Raw genomic sequence first — 21,943 nt, 5'->3', positions numbered from 1 at the left:
AGCAAACAGCAATCGCTCTAGTGATATCAGAATGATCTTATGGTTTATATGACAAAGATTAGTGTTTTCAAGATTTTCTTACCGAATACAGATGATTTTACCAAATAATTAGTAATTTAATAGCACTGATTAGTTATAAGGTGTATAAGGCAATGATCTTTAAAAAAAAAAGAGATGGATCTTTCAGAGCTTTAAGAACCTATTATGGCACCATTAAAAAATCATAAAAATTGGCGTACATATAGGAATTTATATAGTAATTGCTGTAGTTTCAAAACAAAAAAGAAAGTAAACTTATAAAGAGGCAGACAAATAATATAACATCAATCAGATATTAAAATTCAGGTTTTTTATCAGTACAGGATGAGAACAATATACAGTTGAGAGCTTCATCAGCAATGAATTACCTAAACTTTTGTTTTATTTAAATAAGGATAAAAACTCATTCTATTATATAATATTTTAAATAAAATTTAGATCAGATTGATTAACCTAAAAATGTCGGGATAAACTTATTTGGAATAAATTTAATGATATATCCAAACACATTATTTATTATAAATAAACCCGTAATACAGGACAGGGATCTATAAATCAAGCTTTATCGAAAGGCATCTCACACCCGAATGTGTTAGAAGAGAAAAGATAAAGTAGAAATCCATTGTAGTTATAACAAAACATAATAACAATTTTATAACTATACAAAAATATAATTATAATTTCTTTTCTACAATCATTTATGAATTAATGAATTTATTACGTATATACATTTGGAAGGCAATCTAGATATTGCAACTGAAGAAAACAAAAATAATATGAGGAAAAGTTAAATTAATAAGCAATATAATATAGTAAAAAAATAAAATAACATATTTTATAAATGGTGACTAAGATATATTATTTGATCCTGTTATCATTAAAGACAACTATCAAGAGAATGACTAGTTTTCCAGTGTAATCAGTCTCTAAATGCGTGGTACAATAAAAATAATACCACCTAACTAAGGGCAGGAAGAAGCGTATTCCAAAAAATAATTTCTTTCTTCTGCACTATTGGAGGACAAGGATATCTCTTTAGGTTATTCGCTTCAATTTTAAACGAGATATCTTCTGGATGAATCTAAAATATTCAAGTATAATCAAATAAATAGATATAACTTTATTTCTTCTTATATATACGATATATCCTCTTATTATATATAAGATAAATCCTCTTATTATAAATATATGACATATCCTCTTATTCTGCAGCAGCTGTATACAACATTCCATTTCTGAGAGTCCTTTATCAGAAAATAATAAAAATTGTGGATAAATATTGTACACATTTTGTTTTTTTTTCACTAGATATCATCTAGACCAGTGATTCGCGAAGTGGGCCCCACTGCCCCCTGGTGGGCGCTGCAGTGATTCAGAGGGGCGGGGATGGCCACAGGTGCATTTGGGATGGCGATGAATAACAATAAGTTGCCAATGTAAACAATATTACTGCCAATAGATTACTAGACAGGTAGCAGCACACCCGGTTCATCCTTTTCATTAAGATGATTTCGAATGTTACAACTTTTTTTGTATTACATTCTATTCTGAGTTCCATAAATAGTTTCTAATTTATACCTTTCTTTGCTTTTTTTTTTACGAAAAAGGTAGACACATTAATACATATATATTTCCTATTAATTGCTATTAAAATTTTTAAAAAAAATTGATTTCCAGGGGGCGCTAAGTAATATTTTTCCTGGAAAGGGGGCTGTAGGAAAAAAAGTTTGGGAACCACATATGTAGACCATATACTTAGATAAGAGCCACAGGGTTCTTGCATTCCCTTGAAGATAATCCATATGTCCCAAACTCACTAACAGCCTCTTCACTCAGCCAAACTCACCCAACAGAGTCCCACATGTTTCAGATCTGCTAATGAAATGGAGGTGGTTAATGTTACTAAGAGTAGAGAGGAAGTCATAACAAATGATAGATTCTTAGAAAGGATAAATAACTTTAATAAATAGATAACAAAGATTACAAAAATTATGGTTTGGATACAAAAAATAAATATTCTGAAAGATCATAAGCTGATACGATCAGTTGTAATAAACAAAATATGTGTTGGGAGGTTAGTAAATCTATAAAATAATAAAATGAAGTTTTTCTTTTTTAATATTAAGGGAGTGTATCAACATTCTTATGAAACATAACTTTATAACACAAGATAATGAATAAAAATCATGAAACATAAAAACTAATCATCTAAAGAGAAAAATAAAGATGTACGTTAATTTAATGTTTACATACGCATCTCTGCACATAAATAAACCATATAAACAGTGAAAGTATTGCTTATTTAAACTTGATGAATTTTAAATCAATGGATTTTTTTTTCTATTTGCATTGATTAGTTGGTCTTTTTTTGTCATTTTCCAATTTATTAAGAACACCTGGTATCATCTCAATCAAATCCTCCTTCTTGATAGAGAAATCCTTATCAATCCATATATTTTTTAGTTCCTTAAGGACATTACCCAAAATTTTACCAGAAGGAACTCCATTCTCCTTTAAAACCAAACCATTAACAGGAAATGATGGTGGCTCCCAAGCTTGAAAATCATGAAGAAGCTGTAAATCACATTTATACTTGAACAATTCTAAAATAAAACTTCTGGTGTCACTTAGATTACGATCTGACTTCAACATAAGAGCCTGAAATGGTTTCAAAGGCCTATCAGATAATTTTTGATCCCTATAGTAAATCAAAAAAAGACCCAGATCCCTTTCAAAACTAGACAGTTTACATCTTTTGTGGAATGATAACATCTCATCTTCATTAGCTAATAAAGATACAATCAAACAAATTGGATGCATGTTTAAATTCTTACTTCTTTCCCAAACAGATATCAATTCCCCAACATTAGGAGTAGGAGGCAAACCTATGTATGGAGCAGCACCAACTGAAATAATTCGCTGAACAATCGAACTGATGTAATTACCAGATATGATTTTAGATAATTCGAGCCAAATCCTTTCACCAGTAATCTTTCCTAATCCAGAAACATTATTCTTAATAGCGTTGATGGTCTCTTCATCATGGCTATCAGGGTCTTCAGAAATTCTTCCAAAAAATCTAAAATACCTTAATATTCTTAAATAATCTTCTTGAATTCTTTTACTAGGATCACCAACAAAAACTACTCTTCTCTTTTTTAAATCCTCATAGCCTCCGAAATAATCATAAACTCGACCATCAGTACCTAAGAACATAGAATTAATAGTAAGATCCCTTCGATTTGCATCTAATTCCCAATCAGTTGTGAACTGAACTTCAGCATGTCTTCCATCAGTAACCTTGTCGATTCGAAGAGTAGTTACTTCAAAATTTTCATTGTTAATTCTAGCAGTAATTGTACCATGTTTTTCTCCTTTGTTATTTATCATCCTTATCCCTTCCTCTTGAAACATTTTTTTCATTTGATCAGGAGTAGCTGTTGTTGCAAAATCAACATCTTTAGGTGATTTTCCTAAAAGAATGTCTCTGACAGCTCCCCCAGCAATTCTGATTTCATAATTGTTACTTTCAAAGATTTTCAAAAGCGTTTGTAAACTACTAGTAAAAATACTTTTAAATTCTGGCGTATCAATTTGCATTATGAATGGGTATTTATTGACACTAGAGAAAAATTGTCTTCCATTAAAACTTGAAATATTGGTAACTGAAGTTCTTATGAACACTAATGGACAATGCTTTAATTTTAAAAGATATTGAACAGTGTATAAAAACATCACAACAAAGTAAAATAGTTAAGTATCAATTTCGACACTCATTTAAAAACATAATTTAATTTTATCTCGATGTTAATATTTTCTATCCTACAACTAGATTCTTTTGGGATATCTTTAAATTCAATTTGAGCGTATAGTTCAGTATCGAGTCCATCATTTGATTCTTTAACAACAATTCAAAGAGCATTTTGATTTAAGATAGGATAGCTTCCTTCTAACATTAAAGAAAAGAAGGGTCATAATTAGCTCCTTTAGTGAATAGGAACTACAATTTTAGCAATAAACTACACGCAAAAAGCAAATAATTCATCATTTTCATCATATATCTATCTTCGATTTTGAAAGCAGAGTGATAAGCTTAGTTCATGGGTATTCCATAAAGAATTGACATATTGAAAAATCTAATATAGCACAAAAGAAATAACAAGAGTGATACAGAACATCCCAAAAGTTGAATAAATTGATGTTAAAAGTTAGTCCACTGTCATAAATTTCAATCCCCTTCTTAGGTCTAACGCAATCGTTCAAACCTTAATTCTAAATGATCATCTCATCCCTTTCAACTAATCTTTTAAAAACATAGGTACAAATTAATATTGTAGGCAGCATCCTCAACTGCTGGCTGAAATGACAGAAGGAACGACTTCCCTAATCGTTGCGATGGGAGACTAGATATTCTGCAAAGCGTGCTGGAGTAACATTAGGAGAGTTTCGGCTTTTTTCATGACCACCTTGAAAAGTGATTCTGTGACCATTATCTGGGGCAGGCGAACGGTGAACGGTTCAGGACGAGAATGAGGAATCCTGGGGAACCGCTACGGCAGTTCAGAGTAGACATTTCTCGACTGGTGAAGTTGGCCTATGCTACGGTTCCTGGAAAAACTGGTTGTCATGTTTTTATGGACGGATTGCATGATCTGGATCATCAGCAGAGCCTGAAACTACCAAAACCGAAAGCCTTCAGTGAAACGGTAGCGAGAGAAGTTGGAAGCAGAATACAACGAACACTAAGAATGAATATGAAGGTTATTCATCTGGGTCGACTTTAGCCCTTTGCAGTGCGTGAAGAAAGCTCTGTCGGGACGAACAATGTTAAAAAGGAGGCAATGTTACGAGGTTATCTCGAGAAACGCTCGATAATGATTGAAATTATTGATTAATAGAGAACAGATTTGAAAAGTTGCCTGTTTTCACTGGGTAAAAAGCTAGCAATAAAAAAAATTTTTCTTGGCTCAAGTAACACTCGATAATTTTTACCAAGCTCTTACTTTAGTGTAAGTTCCTGAAATTATTAAATTTTAGAACCTACTTGATTTGAAGCCTTCTTCAGGTTACAATTTGTGTTTGATAACAATTGCTTAAGTGTTTATGTCTAATCAAAGTTCCTTTCACCTTTTGTGAGAAGATGGGTGATACTGTGGAAGAGGAAGAAGAGGATTTATATTCTGATCTACCAAATTTTAAATATGATGAAACCGTTGACAAGGTATGTGTCTTATGTTCATGTGAAAAGAAGGAAAAACAATTATTGCTCTGTTATACCAACTTTTACATCCCCACTATTAGTTCGGACTAGTTCTTTTCAAATTAGTCAATTAATATGAAATTTCATCAATTAGACTGTTATTTATACAGTTCAAACTAATTATCCATTTATTGAATTAGCTTATAAGGAATTTATTATTTTATCTTTTGAGTATATTATTTAAGATTCTTTCAAAACAAAGAGGACTTATAAAGTGAATTACGTTGATTGGGTATTTTCTAATGGATTCAATTCAATAGGACTATTAATGTAAACATAGATATAATCATTTCTGGGGACCAGTGGAGCTAGATGGTTAGACTGAGGAATTTGAATAATCACCCTAGCAGCTACTTTTGAGTTAAGGTGATCATTGGGAGGTTCGATTAAACAGATTAAATCTTGATTTTAGGAGGCTCATTAGTTGAACATTTGTCAAAAGGTTACAGATATTTTATACCTATTTATATTTTTTTCCTAATAACAAATAACTGGATTTAATATATGTTAATTGGAGGATCCAGTTTATTCCGGTCAGGTCAGTTGTGGATTATATCCTGTATTATCATTAATCTATTATCAATGCTTTTATCAATGGAGCCAAAGTGGTCAGTTTCTGTTTGCTACTTTCAGTCACTAAATCCTTTTTAGTTGGGGTAGATAACTAGAAATCAGATTATAGTTTCAGCTTATAATCCACTATTAGTCTGGATTGGATAATATGTTAGTACAATGATTCCTAATAAGAATGAGATTGTTTTGATAAAATGTTTGATGTTTTAATTTAACAAACAAAGAAGCATTCATGTAAAGTAGAGAATTTAGGTGTATGTATATAATTGATATTAGAATTTTTAATAATGAAGTTACTTATTAAAATAATCCTTCATTACTTCTGATATTTGGAGCCCAGTTGAAAATTTAAGAGATGCAAAATTTGATTTCTTTATAAACGAGTGGTAATTATGACGATAAGGGATTGAAATCTATCGGTTAACTCACATCACTTCTTGTGCATATTATCCTGATCTGTTAAAAGACCCATGATTTCACTGGAATTGTAATGCACTACAATTCCTCTTGGAAAAGTTCCTGCTCTAATCTCACTAAAAAAGAAAATACTGGATATGTTGCATCAAAAGTTTTACTCTGATTCCCATTTTATCATGTGATTTGCTGTTAAGTTGATACCAATTTTCAAGATAACTATTGTATTTAATAATAAGTATATACCTTTATTTATACACTTTTCAGTATCAAAATTAGTGTTAGTTTTTTTAAATGATTATAATTCATTAAAATTACAATTAAAATTATTCTTATTAACAAAATTAACCTTGCTATGGTCTTAACTCTTAAAGCTTCTTTATTCCTTTACAGTTGAATGTTGGACGACATCCTGGACTATCTTTTCATAATCTAGTCCATCTTATTTTATATTAACTTATACTTTATCATCCTAAGGAGTATGTTCAATTATAAAATTATTTTATTGTCAATGTTTTGTTCTCCTATTTACTTGCAATCTCCCTCTTGGTATATTAAAACATATTTTACTCTTTGAATCTAAGTCATGGATATTTTAAAAAAATTAAAAATTTGTATTTCTTAGTTTTTTTAATCTTTGAAAATATTGTTTGCTTTTTAATTTCTTGTTTTAAATAATCAGTATCTCCTACTAATTTATTTTATCACCCTTCATAGTAAAACCTATGTTATTTAAAAGAAATAGATAAATCAAAACAATATTTTGCTAAATGGTCGACAATTTTCTTTTTCTCTGGCAATACTATATTTTGTTAAAGAAAGGGTGTAATGCAGAGCACACCTGACCATTTGATTAATATGAAAATAGTAATCATCTTTATTTTTTAAAATTATTATTCTTCGATTACAGCTGCAGGCAGATAACAAAGAGCTTCAAGCTCGTGTGGTTTTCCTGGAAGGTGAGATTGAGAAACAAACTAAAGAGCTCGATGGAATTCGTTCTCAGTGTGAAACTTTGACCAAAAATATTTCATCGCTATTAAAAACTGCTCAAAACGAGATAAAGAGGAAAGATAATAAAATAAATGAATTAAATAAGATGTGAGTATAATTAATATGTTTTTAAAGGCGATAATACTAATTTGTTGTTTCTATAGTGACTCATAAGGAAAAGGATTTTAATTTATTTAAACTCACTTTATTATATTCCATTTTCACCAGTGTCTCTTACCTATACAGGAACTGGTCATATAAACTAATTTTTAAAATTTTAAAAAATTTTAAATTAGTAAGCCATTAGCGATCATCACCTTGGTTACCACCAGATTATGCCAAAATGGAAACCATGAACCTCTTGATGTTTTTTTGGTAATACAATGTCAATGGTTTTTTTTAATAAGTATTTTAGCTTTGGGTTTAAGGAATAAATATATTAAAAAACCTTACATGAGTTTTTACAAGAAATTCACTCTATTTAATGCTATATAACTAAAGACCCTGACACAAAGAATGAAACCTCTGAACAGATTACCTCTTATATGTTGTGGATATACAGCTCTTAAAAAAAAATTGAGTTTTTAATTAGTAAAATAAATTTATAAAAGTGTATAAACATTACTGTCATTGAGAGTTTATGTGCTTTTCCCATAAATTTTGTATTTACCAAAATCAATAAAATGTTTGAGAACCATGTAGGCAGATAAAATTGCGTACCTGGTATGACTTATAATAATAATAACAATATCTTATAATATATCTAATTATAATATCTTCTAAAGTTATGAAGATCCCAAAAATCCATGATTTTTTTTTTTTAATTTAGACTTGTTTACCAATATTTTTCATATTTTTTCTCCATGGAGTAAACTAAACTCAGAAAGGTTAGGTTTTCCTATATTACAACTTGGGCTGGAGTGAGGAAAAACATTTAGGGTTGAATTTATAGATGCCACTGAAGTAAGTAAAAATAATAACTCTCGAAAATGGGCTTTTACTCCTAAGTAGAAATATATAGAAAATAAGGGACACATGCATACTAGTGCTTTTCTAATGTCGGGATACATGCCTGTAGTTCTTATAAATGACAATAAAATTGTTTGTAAGTTATCATTTTTTGTTTAATACTGAAAAATAATAGTCCCAAAATATGCATGGCTCAACCATCTGAACTGAAGTAGTGAATTTCGCTTGTGTGTAGGTATAGATTTCTTATTATCTGGCTCGTGAAATTTCATCATAATTCACCCTGGTTTAGTGAAAGGTTTTATTTGATTCCCCTTTATGAATTTGACCCTTGAATGATTTTTTTCATTTTGTTACAAAAACCCAAGATCTGTCTACATGTAAGATTGACATAAAGGGAAACTTTTCATTCGATTTATGTTAAAAAATAAAATTATTCAAAAAATATAATGTTAATATAGTTTATTAAAATGTTGGTTGGTTCCTTATTGCATTACTTTGCTATTACTGCAAGTTTATATTTTTTTATAAAAAAATATTTAAGACTTGGCTGCATCCTGTAATTTCTCATTTATTAATTCTCATTTGACTTTTGAATTTCTCTTTTTGGCATCACTTAAGACATTTTTGTAGACAGAAATATAATAATTGAATTTTGTAGACAGAAATTAATAATTGAATTGACATTTTATTGAGTTTGTCTCTAAAAAAAGTATTTCCTTTCACAGGTAAAAAGTATCAACACTAAACATTAAATCTGTTCATGTTACTTGTGGCATTAAATTGTTGTTAGAAAGTTATATTAATCTGTTTTGTTTGATTGGTGACTTAATACATTTAATTAACTAACTAATTTATTAATTAACTAACTATCACCACAGATTTTTGTAGAGTATCACTAAATTCTATGGATTATTTATTTTATATTCCCAAGTAATATAAAAATCATAAAATTTCACAACTTGTTGAGATGTTTAATGGATTCACCCTGTAGTAATGTGATTCACTCATTAACATTTACACTCCCTTGAGTCAATTGTTTAGCTTGGTTTCCTGATAGTTTAGTGTTGCTTCTTCTGCCCAATATTTGTATTGTAGGAAGAGTTTACTGGTGAGACAAAGTTCCAATTTAATTTATTCGATTGCATTTTTTAATGTTAGTCTCTGAGTTTAAGCCTTGAAAATTAATTTATCTTTATCATCACCATTCCTATTAATTTTTAATTCATATAATACATTATGGCTAAGGTTTTTAATGTTTTAATCAAATATAACTTTATTTCTTAAATTTTCCAGCTTAATTAACTACAAGTTTACGCTCATTAATTTTTTTCTTATGTTGGTTTAATAGGGTTCTTGAATTGAAGACTGAAATATTAACCCTGAAGAAAAGAAAGTATGATAGTATGATGCCAGTTCATAATGAAGAGCCTGCGCCCAAACAACAGAAATTGGATAACACTTCATCTGTAAAATCTGCTATTTCACAGTTCTTTTGTAATCCTGAAATAATTAAGAAGGCGACTAATTTAGAGGAATCTGAAGTATCAAAAATAGATATATCTGAAAAACCACATGCTCCTGATATCAAGTGTCATACATTGTACTCACAAAGAATGTACAATAAAATCTATAGCATAGGAAATCTGGAATCTAATGTAAAGAAACAGAAAGTAGAAAATAAAAATAGTGATGAAGTAGACATGAAGAATGTGGTTGAAGTAAACATGAATACTAAATTAGGAGATAAAAACGTATTTCTCCCAAATCTAGAAAGTCCTAAAGAAAGAGGTTGCAATGAACAACTGGATCAATCCACTTCTAATTTACGAGAAACAGAAACAATAGTTAAGCCTTTTAAAAACAGTAATAATGCTACTTCCATTAAGAACTCTAAACCACTTTTCAACGCCTTTAGGAATGAAAGTTTGAACATAGATAGTAAGAAAGCATGTCTTGAACCAACATCGTGTGATATAGATAGGAAGCAGATTATTTTGGTTTCTGGATCAAAATATATTGAACTAAACAAAGAAGTGAACACCCGTTGCAGTGAGACGTCGCCTAGGATAGAAAAATCTTCATCTGATAATTTGTATGATGAAACAGTAAAAAATAATACCTGTAGCCAAGATAATAAACGTTCTGTGATTACTAGAACAAACAGGTCTGCTAACTTTTCTTCAAATGAAAAGTTTTCAAAAGATGTATATATAAAACATTATACCCAAAACTCTAAAATTTCTTCTATAGTAAATAAAGATAAGGTATCAAAAATGGAGGACTTAAATGCTTCACAGAAAACTGACATACTATCAAATAAAAATCATGGTCACAAGAATGAAAAGTTGATTACCAATAGCAAAGAAAATGTGAACAGCCACTTTGCTAAAAGCTATTGTTTAAAAAAATCCAAAAAATCAATTAAAAGTGTGATTTGCCCAATATCAGGGGAATGGGCAAAAAATAATGAAGCACTCCCACTTGGCAAAGCGATGGAAATGGATGTTAGTAAAAGAGCTTCACCGAATAGTAAAACTGGAAAGGAGGATTTAGATATCATAGAATCTTTGTTTGGTAGTCCCCTCAAATGGACTGAAAATTCTATTGATGAGGGCAAACAGCTGGAAAAACTTAGTCCTCCTGCTACTGCATTTGAAGATTCTTGCAGTGCTCATATTGAAAATTTAAAATTTAAGGAGACAAGAAACAATGTTACAGAAGTTTCTGAGACTAAAATAACAGAGTTATCTTTAACAAAAAAATTTAGCTATACTGAAAGGAAATGTTATTTTCAACCATCTGTAACAGAAGTAGACAATGAGTTGCCCAAAGTAGAAATTGAAAGTAAATCTGATATTAGTTTATCGAAGGACATTCTAAAACAGTCTAATATTACACATTGGCCATTTAAGAAAACTAATAATGATATACCATCTAAACGCAGAACAGTAACAAGTCCTACTTTCTCATCTTTTGTTAGTATTGAGTCAACATCAGAAGCTTGTGATGTCCCATCTTCTTTAAAAAGTAATCCAAATACTTTAGACCTCGTAAACCCATCAACTAAATTCTCAAGATTGCCTAAATACAATGACTCAGTTCTTGGACAGTTTGATGACACAACTCAACTAATAAATGCTTTAGCTAAGGATCCTTCTAAACTCTCTCCTATTCACACTCCCATAAAAGAAACAAAATCAGATTATACTAACAGTACAACACAAACCCAGTCAATTGAAAATTGTGGTATCAAACCGTCGACTGTTTCCGTTGATAAGAATGTCTTAGTTCTATCTAATAATGAAAAAAATAAATTAACCCACAAAGAACCAACCTCTTCAGTTAATGAAAAGGAATCAGTGTCTGTTCCAAAAGACTCATTAACTGTTAAGAAACCTTTCAAGAGCAACATTGTTGATAAAAAAATGTCAGTTTCTAAGCCATTGATTTCAACAGTTGAAAAAAAGTTATCTATTCCTGCCTCTGTTATATCATCTGTAGAAAAAAAATTGTCGTTTCCCTTTTCAGTGCTGTCTCCTGTTGATAAAAAGATTGAGAAAAAAACAATCCTTTTAGAACAACCTATAAATATATTATGTCCTAGGAAGACTCCTCGCCAGATTGGGAGTTGTAAACAAAATATTCTTTCAAAAAAGCCAAATGTGGTGAAAAACATAAATAAGAATAACCAGGATGAACTTTGTTTTATCAAATCTCCTTCCCCTGTAAAGGAAAAACTATCAAAAACGGAGTCAAGATCTACACAAGAAAATGATGTTTTAGGTTGCAGTAAGAATTTAGACTATGACGATAGTGATCTTAAAAATCACACGATATCTAATAATATTAGCTCTAAATTAGAAAGTATCAGAAATTCTAAAAGCTCTACAAATATTTTTGAAAAGTATAAAAGAACAGATACCAAAAATGTGAGTTCTAGTTTAGTTTCAAAAGACAGGAGGACCATTCCTGAGAAAACATTAATTAAGAAGGATCTTTCACCAGTTAAAGAGAAAATCAAACACTCCTGCTCAAGGAAAGAAAATGTCCCTCAGAGGAGAGAGCAAAAATTACCTTCTATTAAGGAAAACTCCCCATTTAAGTTCAGAAGGGATCAAAGGCAAGATCGGAGGGATTTCATGCAAGAAGTTTTCAAGCGCCCATTATCCCGAAGGGAGTCCTTTAAGAGGCCTAATTGTTACTTTAGGCAGAGTAGTGTAGAGAGGAAAATTGCAAAAGACTGGAGGCATTCGGCAAAAACTAGGAACTTCCCAGTAAAGACCCGAGATGTCTGCGAAAGTACTAGAACTATTAATCTTACAGGAAATAAGAGTACTTTTAGTACCAAAATGGTTGATCCAAAGTTGAGGCAGTCCCCATGTTATCCTACTAAAACACCTGTGATTTCAAGATCATCTAGAATTTCCTGGTCTTCTAGTACAGGAGTTGTTTCAACTAAACCTTCAAAAGTACAACCAAATAATGAATTTACCAAGGCTGCCCCTCCTGAAATGAAATGGATACTTAGGCCAATTGATTTTGATGAAAGTCCTTCTAATATTTTAAAAGAATCTAGCTTAACATCTGTTCCTGAGGCAGGAATAAATAATTTAGTGTCTAGTTCCAAATCTGAAACTGAAACTGAAACTCCTGTTAGTAAGTTTTTACAATGTACGGGTTCACCACTAATTTCTCCAGAAAGAAATTCACCAGGAAAGTCAATAGTGATTGTTGCAAAAAGGAGGCCAATCAAGTTTGGGTCAAACAATTAATGTACTATATTTTTTATTCAACCAATTTACAATATGTTCCACTCTTAAGGTGGTTTCAATCTATTAGAATATACAGTAAATTTACTCTCCATCAAAAATATTGCAACACTTCAGGGTGTTTAGTTAAAAACTGTTGACTGAAAGAAATATAAAGTACAAAGTAACAGGTGAAATCTTTCCTTTCTCTGCAATCAGTTTCACCTGAGCTATGCAGATCTGATTTCATTGTGTAATATGAACTGGTTATTATTCTACAATAATTAAGTTCCAGTGATAGCTAATTCTTTCAGTTTGGCTATACTTAGTTCTCTGTAAAGTTATTTAGTTAGAATGGAGATCTATTATTGGTCTATAACATTTATCGAAACTAGTGAGAAAAGTATAATAATAATTAATCCTACAATTATAACAAAACCTTGTTTCTTTTTTTCTTTTATTTTTCATAAACTGATAATTAAATTATAAAGTTCTAAATGAAAGTAAGTATTTACTGAAATCCGTAAGTGTTGCAAAATTTTCACTGGGTTGTAGAATGATTATAAAATATTTAAAAATATGACTCAAGGAATTATATATATATATGTATATTAGTAGTATTTATTACATATTTTTAATACAATTATGAATGTTGTAAAAAAGTTGAATTATTAACTAAAAGTAAGCTGTTGATTAAATTTTATTTCAGTTTTGAGAATTTTATGATATTCCTTGTCAGGAATTCACAAATTCAATATAAGTCTTGAATTAGTTGTGGAATCATGTTATAGTTTAGGCAATCGGGCTAAAAAAATAAAGTATAAATTAAGGGTTTATCTGAAGGAGTTTTGATTTTATAAACTTGCATGATTTTGAGGATGCTGAGCAATTTTATTTAATATTAATTTTATTAATTAATAATAATATTTCAATTCTAATTCTTTTCTGTTCCAAACATGAGCTAGGAGAAATTTTTAAACTTGTCTGCCACTCCAGATTAAATTTATTTTAACAAAAAAAAGTAGATCGGATGGGTAGTTGCATTAGACCAATTAACTTTTTTTTAATAAAGTACAACCTTTTTTATCCCAGAACAATAATATTATCAACTTTGTCATGATAATCATCATGACAAACAAACAAAGGTACTAGTTACTGTACTAGGGTGGAATGAGGGCAGATAGAGTGCTCTCAGCTGTTCCAGCAGTAGATTGCCCTTTAACTGGTCAGCTTTTTATGACATACAAAAATGCAACACATACTGATAGCTAACCCTCACTTTCTCGCCCTCATTCTCTCCTCCCTCTTCCCTCTCCAGCCACTAGGCCTTCTGACTTGCTCATGTGAGCTGGACATAAGATCATCCAGGGTCCAGTATAATGGGGACCTGAAAAGGATATCAAAAGTTGTTGACATGTTCTAGAAATTGCTCTATTAGATGTTTTTGGGATCCTGATTATAAATTTCATCTTAGTGACATCAAATTTTTATGTTGATACCCCTCTTATTGTCCAATAATTAGACAGCACTACATTCCATGTCATAATTGAGACTCGTGCTAGCTTCAAAACAGACCGTCCCAACAAAAAAATCATTAGAGTTGAAATTGTAAGTTATTTACTCTTGTTTAATTTAATATAATAGAAGCTATTCCTTTTATTTATTTTTTTTTATACATAAAAAATAAAAAAATATATAAAGTTTGAGATGGCTGAGTGGAATTTTGTAATCAGATTATCCAGATATCCCTTTCTGCTCCTCATTGTATTTTGACCAGATACTCCTTAATGATGCACAAAATGAAAAAAATGTTGAGATTTTACTCATGTTTAATTCAATATAGGTCAATTTTTTTATTTATTATTTTTCTTAAAGACATGATTTTAATGTTATGAGATAAAAATCTAAAAAAGAGATTAATTTTTTATATTTTCGGAAAAAAAATTAAGATAACAAACATCAATTTAATATCCCTAGTCCTCAAAAACATGGAACCACAAATTATCAAAATTTTCCAGCTAAAAACCCCAATGCCTGTACTATTATTTTATAATTTACTAGTTTAATATTGTAGAAAGTATTTATGTTTTGGTTTTTGAAAAAATCCAGAAAAATTCATCATCTATGTTATTTTTACTAAGTGACTGGTTTTAGATTATATATAGGTTTTAGATTATAGACTGTATATTAGATGTAATTAATTTGTATAAATGTAAATAAATAATGTGAATAAATTTACTTTTGTATGTAATACGAAATTTTTAGACAAGGCATTATATGATTTAATTATTTATTTATTTTTATAAAGCTCTTATTTCTTTTTTGTAAAACTTTTTTTAGGTTAAGTTAAAACTTTTAAAATAGGTGCAATGTTGTATGTATTGAAGACTAAGGGTACCAATTCATGAAGTGTAGAAAAAAATGTATTTATAAATAGAACAGATTCAAAGTCAAACAGTTTTTTTTTTTTTTAAATAACAATTAGTTCCTATTCTGATTAAAGATGTTCTAAACTTTAGTTTTTATTTTGAATTAGACGTACTTATGTATTACTTACTAGGATAGGAGACTATAGTTAACCAACCTATCCAAGCCAGAGTGAAAAAATCAAGATTTCTCTAGTGGGGATCTGTTTTGGCTGTGTTCAATCATTTTCTGAACTTTAATAAAAAATTATTGTTATGCATCAATGGTCAAAAAATCTGGAGAAAATATTAATGATACCAAGACTTTTAGAACTTTCATTTACAAAAAAAAAATATATATTTTATCACTTGTTTTAACCAGGTTATTCCATGTCATACAAGATTTTATAAGACTTTTTAGCCAATTTTTAGTAAGTCAAAATAAAGGATGATGTACACTTACAACTTGATATCTTTTATTCCCAAGTTGATTCCTTATTTGATTGGGCTAAAAAGTAATTCATAAGAACTTTTAATACAGCTTAAACCCAACCTGTCCTAGGTGCCAACCTGTCACAGGTGGTTCTGGCTTGGTAAAAAAGTTGTTTAAACCTAGCACTTTGTTTGACCACTTGTATATCTATGTCCATTTGAAAATAAAGTAGGGTTCTGCTTACCCGGAATTCAATTAGTCTGGACATTTGGTTTAAGCAGAGGTTATTAAAAAATGAAAATCTTGTTAAGTATAAATTTAATTTAGCATTAATTGGAAGTGATTAATGATAAATAATTTAATTGGAGGGTTTAACTTGCTCAATTGGCCATCATGAAAAATATCTGACAAAAAGTCCATTTCTCGTTTTTTTTAGGAAATGGCACTTCATAAAGCTGTTTTTAGAAAATCTCTATCGTGTTTATTTATCTCCTATCTGCACCCATTATTTGTTTCCAATCCGCACCCAGCTTACATGTTTTGCTGGCTATATCTATAAAATAGAAAGGAAAATAACCACCTAGCAATGGTACCTAACTTACAAACTAGTTAATCAAATTCTATAAAATTCATAATACTTAGGTTTAAGTGGTTTTTTTTAATACTTCCTTCTTTAAATTATCTTGACTAAGTTTATTTTTATCACAATATTATTATGAAAATGGTAATAGTGAATTAGGAAAAAGTAGAAAGCAGAGGAATGACAAAACAATTGCTTTAATTTTTTTTTATTTATTAATTATTATTTGTGTGCATTTTTATTATCAAGATAAAATAAATAATAAATACTATACATCTAAAAAAAGAAGATACTAAATCATCAAGTCAACAAAACTACAGTAACTCAGCTGAAGTTGACTATAAATCAAATGTTTATTGAACTACTTTTCAATTATTGTCTTTTAAAGATCAATGAAATTTGAGGTATAAAATAAATATATACAACTATTTTGTCACATTTAAAAAGTAATTATTAACCTATTTATTAGTACAATAATTATTTCATTAATCGATCTAAAATGTCTATTCTCATTAATGAACCATCGCAAGAGATAGTTCGTTTCACTTTCGCGATATTAAACTTTGGTTTTAATGATATTCAATGGAGTTTGGAAGCATAGGATGAAAAGGTTGCTCAATTAAGCACACTCTGCAGGAATGACTTCATCTCAAATTTTGTGCTATCTTTAAAATTTAACTAGATTACATTTTAAACTAATTTAATAGCTGAAACAATCAAATTAATAAAATTAAACCTGGCCTGGTTTCTTCTAAAACAGACGAGTGTGACACGCCATATGTAGTTACTTCCTGTTAATACACTTATAAATATTTGTTAGACACGCATGGTGTCATGTCGAATAATGTAAAACTGTTAGTGGGTGTCATCACCATTTAATGGATACTGAGAAATGAGAATTCGATCTTCATATAGCTGTCAGACATCGCTTCGGTTTTTGCCTTTTCTTGTATGGTTGCAAATGGGTGAATTTTTAGTGAACCAAGATTTTTTTTTACTTATTAATAGTAAATCACACAGGCCAACGATGAAACAGAAATATAAATAGCGTCAGCGTGAAAAAATATATATCAGACTTCAAAAGTTTTCCTTTTAAGGTAGAAAAGGTATCAGTGCCAGGCCTTAATTTTAAAAATTATAGAAAACGAAAGTCACTAATATTGTAAAGCAGAACAAATAGCTTTAAATTCGACTTCACTAATCTATTTAGTCCAAGAGCCCAAGAGGAGAAAAAAGTCAGTTTTTCACCCCAATTATTGATTACTTTGATGAAAATTATGTATAGCTACCAGTCAAAACAGATGAGTTTACTAAGTATAGTTAGGGGGAATAAAAATGGCGGCTGTTTCAAAACTTAAAAAAAAAAATTTTCATTCGGAGCTCCATATCATTAAAATTACCAACAAGATTAGAAAGCTAATAGAACATCATTTAAAGAAGAGTATATTTGCAAAAATATCATTCCTAAAAGAAATATTTACGTTTGATAGTTCCTGAGGTATACTTTTTTAAAAAACATTTCATAACAAAATAACGAATTTATTTCGGGAAAACCATATCTCAAGAATGATTAGACTTACAGATCTCTATTAGCAGTCAGATGAAAGCTAGTTCAATGTACTATAAAATAGGCGTTTATCTTTGTAGGAGGAGTGGTTTTCATATTTGCCAAAATAAATTCACAAAATGATGGTTTCTAGTTGGAACAAAATGTTTTAACATGTGATCCTGAGATGCAGTATAGTATGGATGTAGTAATACAAATTTTACAGTGGTTGTCCAACAAACAACACGAAATGTTACTAACCGGCCGTCTGTAAAAACAAACCCGAATATCTCCGGAAATTAAAATTAACTGTTTGAAAAGTTCTTATTTATTTAAAGCTTTTTTTTTTGGCATATAAAGGCATAAAAAAGTATAAAATATATTGATATGTGCTAGGAGAGCGGATATTCAGCTTTCCAGCTGAGTGAACCACAATGGTGGTCACTTTGATTCAACCTAGTATCACAAAAAAAAAAAAAAGTTTCATTGAAATAGGTCATCCCGCCTGCATAGCTTCACCTTGTCAAAAAAAAGAAGCTTATTTTACGATTTAAATATATTACAACTTTCCTTTTGTCAACATCCTTATGTATATTTATTGCCTGATAAAGGCCTCATTAGTGGGTTTGAAACTTTTGATAAAGTTTTCCCTAATTAATGCACTTGTTAACAGTACCCACATTTTTAAAGTCATTGTATCATAGTACAATTTTTTTTCTTATAGGCTTAAGAACGTTATTGACAATATTAGATAAATAGTGAACTGACAAATTTGATCCGATTACATTATTTTGCCTACCTAGAAGCAGAAGGGTGCAATTTAGTATTAGGGTGCTTAAATTGGTCCCATTTCATTTTTTTTTTTAATTTAATTTATCACCCTTCAAACAACGCCGTACATAATTTACCGAAAAATGTATAAGTTTTATTTAAACTATTTTTGATTTTTCTCTAGGGGTCATTTTATATGGATCCGTATGGTTTCTATTAAAAAATGCGAATAGAGCAATTAGCAGCAGAGTATATTTTGTTCTCTACTTGTCTAGATAATTCTTTTTTAATGAAAAATCAATGATGTATTTATAATTTCGAGAACCTGGTACATATCCTAATTGTGGTTCAAAGTTATACTAATTAGCATCATAATTGTTCCAGTAAAAAGGCAAAAATCAAAAATACTTTTTCTTGAATGAGTCCTTTTTACACAACACCAGTGACTAATGAAAAGTTAAAGAAGACTAATAAAAAAGAATAAAAAGGAAATTTCATCTGAATCGTTCTAGCCCCGCAGTTTAGAGAGGAGTAAAAACCTTTTTAAGCTATTAGCTATTTTTATGCCATATTGGTATTCCCGGTCTGGTACATACCTACTGAAAAAATTAGAAAATAAATTAAAAAAAAAAAAAAAATTGGTCCACTCATTGAAGTGATAATCTTATCGTGAGGAGGCCGTTGTAGTGAATGAAAAATCTGTCTTCCCACTCTGGTTAGAATATGGTTGAGGGTGAACAACCCTCCTCTCTCCCCTCTCCCCTACTCCCCAGGAAGGAGGTATAGAATAATAGAAAAATCATGTGACAGGCAAGAGAGAAAATATACTAAAAGTCTAGAAAAATCCTAGTCTGAAAAATGCTTTTTTGGGCGCCATATTGAATTATTTTGTAAAATCACAAAAAAATCTTGAGTCGTATCAATTCAAAGAAATTTTTTGTTGATTTATAAAAATAACAAAACAGTATCTGAAAAACTGAAACCTCGCTTCAACTTAAGTATTAATAGAAATCTGTACTTCAGATAGACACAGACATTTGTCAAAATATATTCACAAAATATCGATTTTCTGATTTATTGGAAAAAATGCATTTTGTTTTTGAAAAACTTTTATTTTGGAAACAGGAACTATCATTGAAGTACCTGCAGATGTTTATTAGCGGTCAAATTGAAGCTAAATACACCATAAAGTAGTTTCTAATGACTATATTTGTTCATTGCAGTTTCCACAATATTAACCAAAATGATGGTTTCTCTTAATTTGAGAATAAAAATTAAATGGGTTTAGATAGACTATCTCAGGAACGAATAAAGTCATATTCATGAAATCCAGTTTGTTTGTATTTGAATGAACGAATGTCGTTATTAGAAACTACTTGATGGTATATTCACCAACTTCAATTTGAGAGCTAATATACATTTGTACTTCAAATAGTTCCGGAAAAACTGTTTTTCCAAAACCTTTTCTTTTTTTTCGAAATAACAGAAAATCTGCATTTTTATTATTTATATATTTATTATTTATTTTATAGATATTTAGTAAATATCTTAGGGTCTAATCAAAGGTACAGATGGCTATTAACACTCAAATCGAAGCTAGGTACATATACCATAAAGTATTTTCTAAAGAATTACTCGTTCGTTCCAGCTTTCATAATGTTTGCCAAAATATCAAAAAGATACCAATAACGAACAAAAACAATTATACACCGTATTTGTGGACATTAGTAGACCACCGAAAAAGCTATATCCTCTAATAGAAGGTGACAATGCTGGGTAAAAAGTGATAACAATCACATTTGCTTACAATTAGTAATGGCGATTATTTTGGCTCAACCAGTAGTTGGTATTTTGAACTATGAAGTATTAGAATCACAGTGGTTCCTTAAGTATTTCAAATAACAAATCAAAATTGTGATTTAATTTCCGCAGTTTGAAATTACAGTAATAGGGAAGTAATTGTGACTGCAATTACTTTTCGCTCAAAACTGCCGGGTGGTAAGGAAATCAATTGTAGCAATCGTAAATGTTTACAACGTACTCAAATGAAAGGTTAATCCTCATAGACACTGGGCATAGGCCCTTGAATGTATTTGTATTTAGTTTCAAAGATAGTCTTTCTAAGTATTAATGAATGTTTCACCATTAATTTAATATAATAAAAATAACATCAACGAATACTTTTGAATCACATCGTTAGTTGATTTTTAAAAAAATATTATTTATGACCCAATTATATGTAGTTTATAGTATCAAAAATAAATTATTTTTATTAAAGGCTGGATTTTTAAATTGTTTTGTTTATCTAAATTAATAGCTGCAAAATAGCAATGTTTTTGTTTTATTTTATTTAAAACCAGTCATAGAATGCTTTAGACTCAAAAAAATTCCAACCCCATTATTCATTTTGAAGTGACTAATTTTGACTAGAAAATTAAGAATTTATAGGGTATAAAAACACGAAAATAACATTTGAACGTGATCAAATGTTTACATGAATTAATTTCCACTTTTATATTTCTGCAAAAAAAAAAAAAAATCAATAAAATTTTCTTATTTACGAATACCAATAGCGAAATGTTTTTAACGTTTCTAATTCTAATAATAATATTAATAACATTTCGATATCTACAGTTTGCACTGGTTAACAGCAAAATGTCATGAGCAAACATTTTCAATGAAATTAATTATTACTAACATTTTTGTTAGAAACAGCAATGTTAATTGCATATCGCTATTAATAGGTGTAAATCGTATGAATATAAATTTAATACCACGTGTGACAATCTAGTAAGAAATAATTTAAAAATTATATTTTTGTATCACACCTAGAAAAACAAAATAATCTCTAATCTACCTAATAATTTACTTTATGAGATTATTGCAGTATTTAAAAATGAATATTTTATTTCCTTAGGATCTAATCCATCCTGGAACCATTCAAACATTGCCACTAGGCAGGAGATGGCAACTCTTGCTGTATGACAATGCAATTTGGGGTGCAGATTTTGTTATTTCTTTGCAACAATACTGAAACTGGAAAGGGAAAAAGAGGCTGGAGATTCGGCTGAAGAAGGAAAAAGAGATACTTGAAGAAACTGTATGAAATCTCCAATTAGAAGATATTCAAAGAAACGTCCAAGTAGCTCGTTAGAAGCAGAAGACTGCATACCTTTCGGTTCATCAAAACAGGACATTTCAAGAAATGG

At 29.7% G+C, this 21,943-nt stretch overlaps 2 protein-coding genes across 2 annotated transcripts; one reads left to right on the top strand and one right to left on the bottom strand.

Annotated features, from left to right (window-relative positions):
• Positions 1 to 1,995: 1,995 nt before the first annotated feature.
• Positions 1,996 to 3,926, bottom strand: LOC106688413 (CCA tRNA nucleotidyltransferase 1, mitochondrial). Its single transcript, XM_014432854.3, has one exon. It carries the CDS (start codon positions 3,772 to 3,774, stop codon positions 2,380 to 2,382), a length of 1,395 nt encoding a protein of 464 aa, XP_014288340.1. The 5' UTR covers positions 3,775 to 3,926; the 3' UTR covers positions 1,996 to 2,379.
• A 1,129-nt stretch (positions 3,927 to 5,055) lies between these two features.
• LOC106688412 (uncharacterized) lies at positions 5,056 to 15,532 on the top strand. The gene is made up of 3 exons (XM_014432852.2): positions 5,056 to 5,260; positions 7,197 to 7,387; positions 9,600 to 15,532. Exons 1-3 carry the CDS (start codon positions 5,180 to 5,182, stop codon positions 13,021 to 13,023), a joined length of 3,696 nt encoding a protein of 1,231 aa, XP_014288338.1. The 5' UTR covers positions 5,056 to 5,179; the 3' UTR covers positions 13,024 to 15,532.
• Positions 15,533 to 21,943: the final 6,411 nt, after the last annotated feature.

The sequence above is a fragment of the Halyomorpha halys genome, unplaced genomic scaffold (genome assembly GCF_000696795.3).
Source record: "Halyomorpha halys isolate HHAL.00 unplaced genomic scaffold, Hhal_1.1 Scaffold1125.1, whole genome shotgun sequence".
Taxonomy (NCBI): domain Eukaryota; kingdom Metazoa; phylum Arthropoda; class Insecta; order Hemiptera; family Pentatomidae; genus Halyomorpha; species Halyomorpha halys.
Note: the sequence above shows the minus strand (reverse complement) of the source record. Positions and strands in the feature narration are given on the sequence as shown.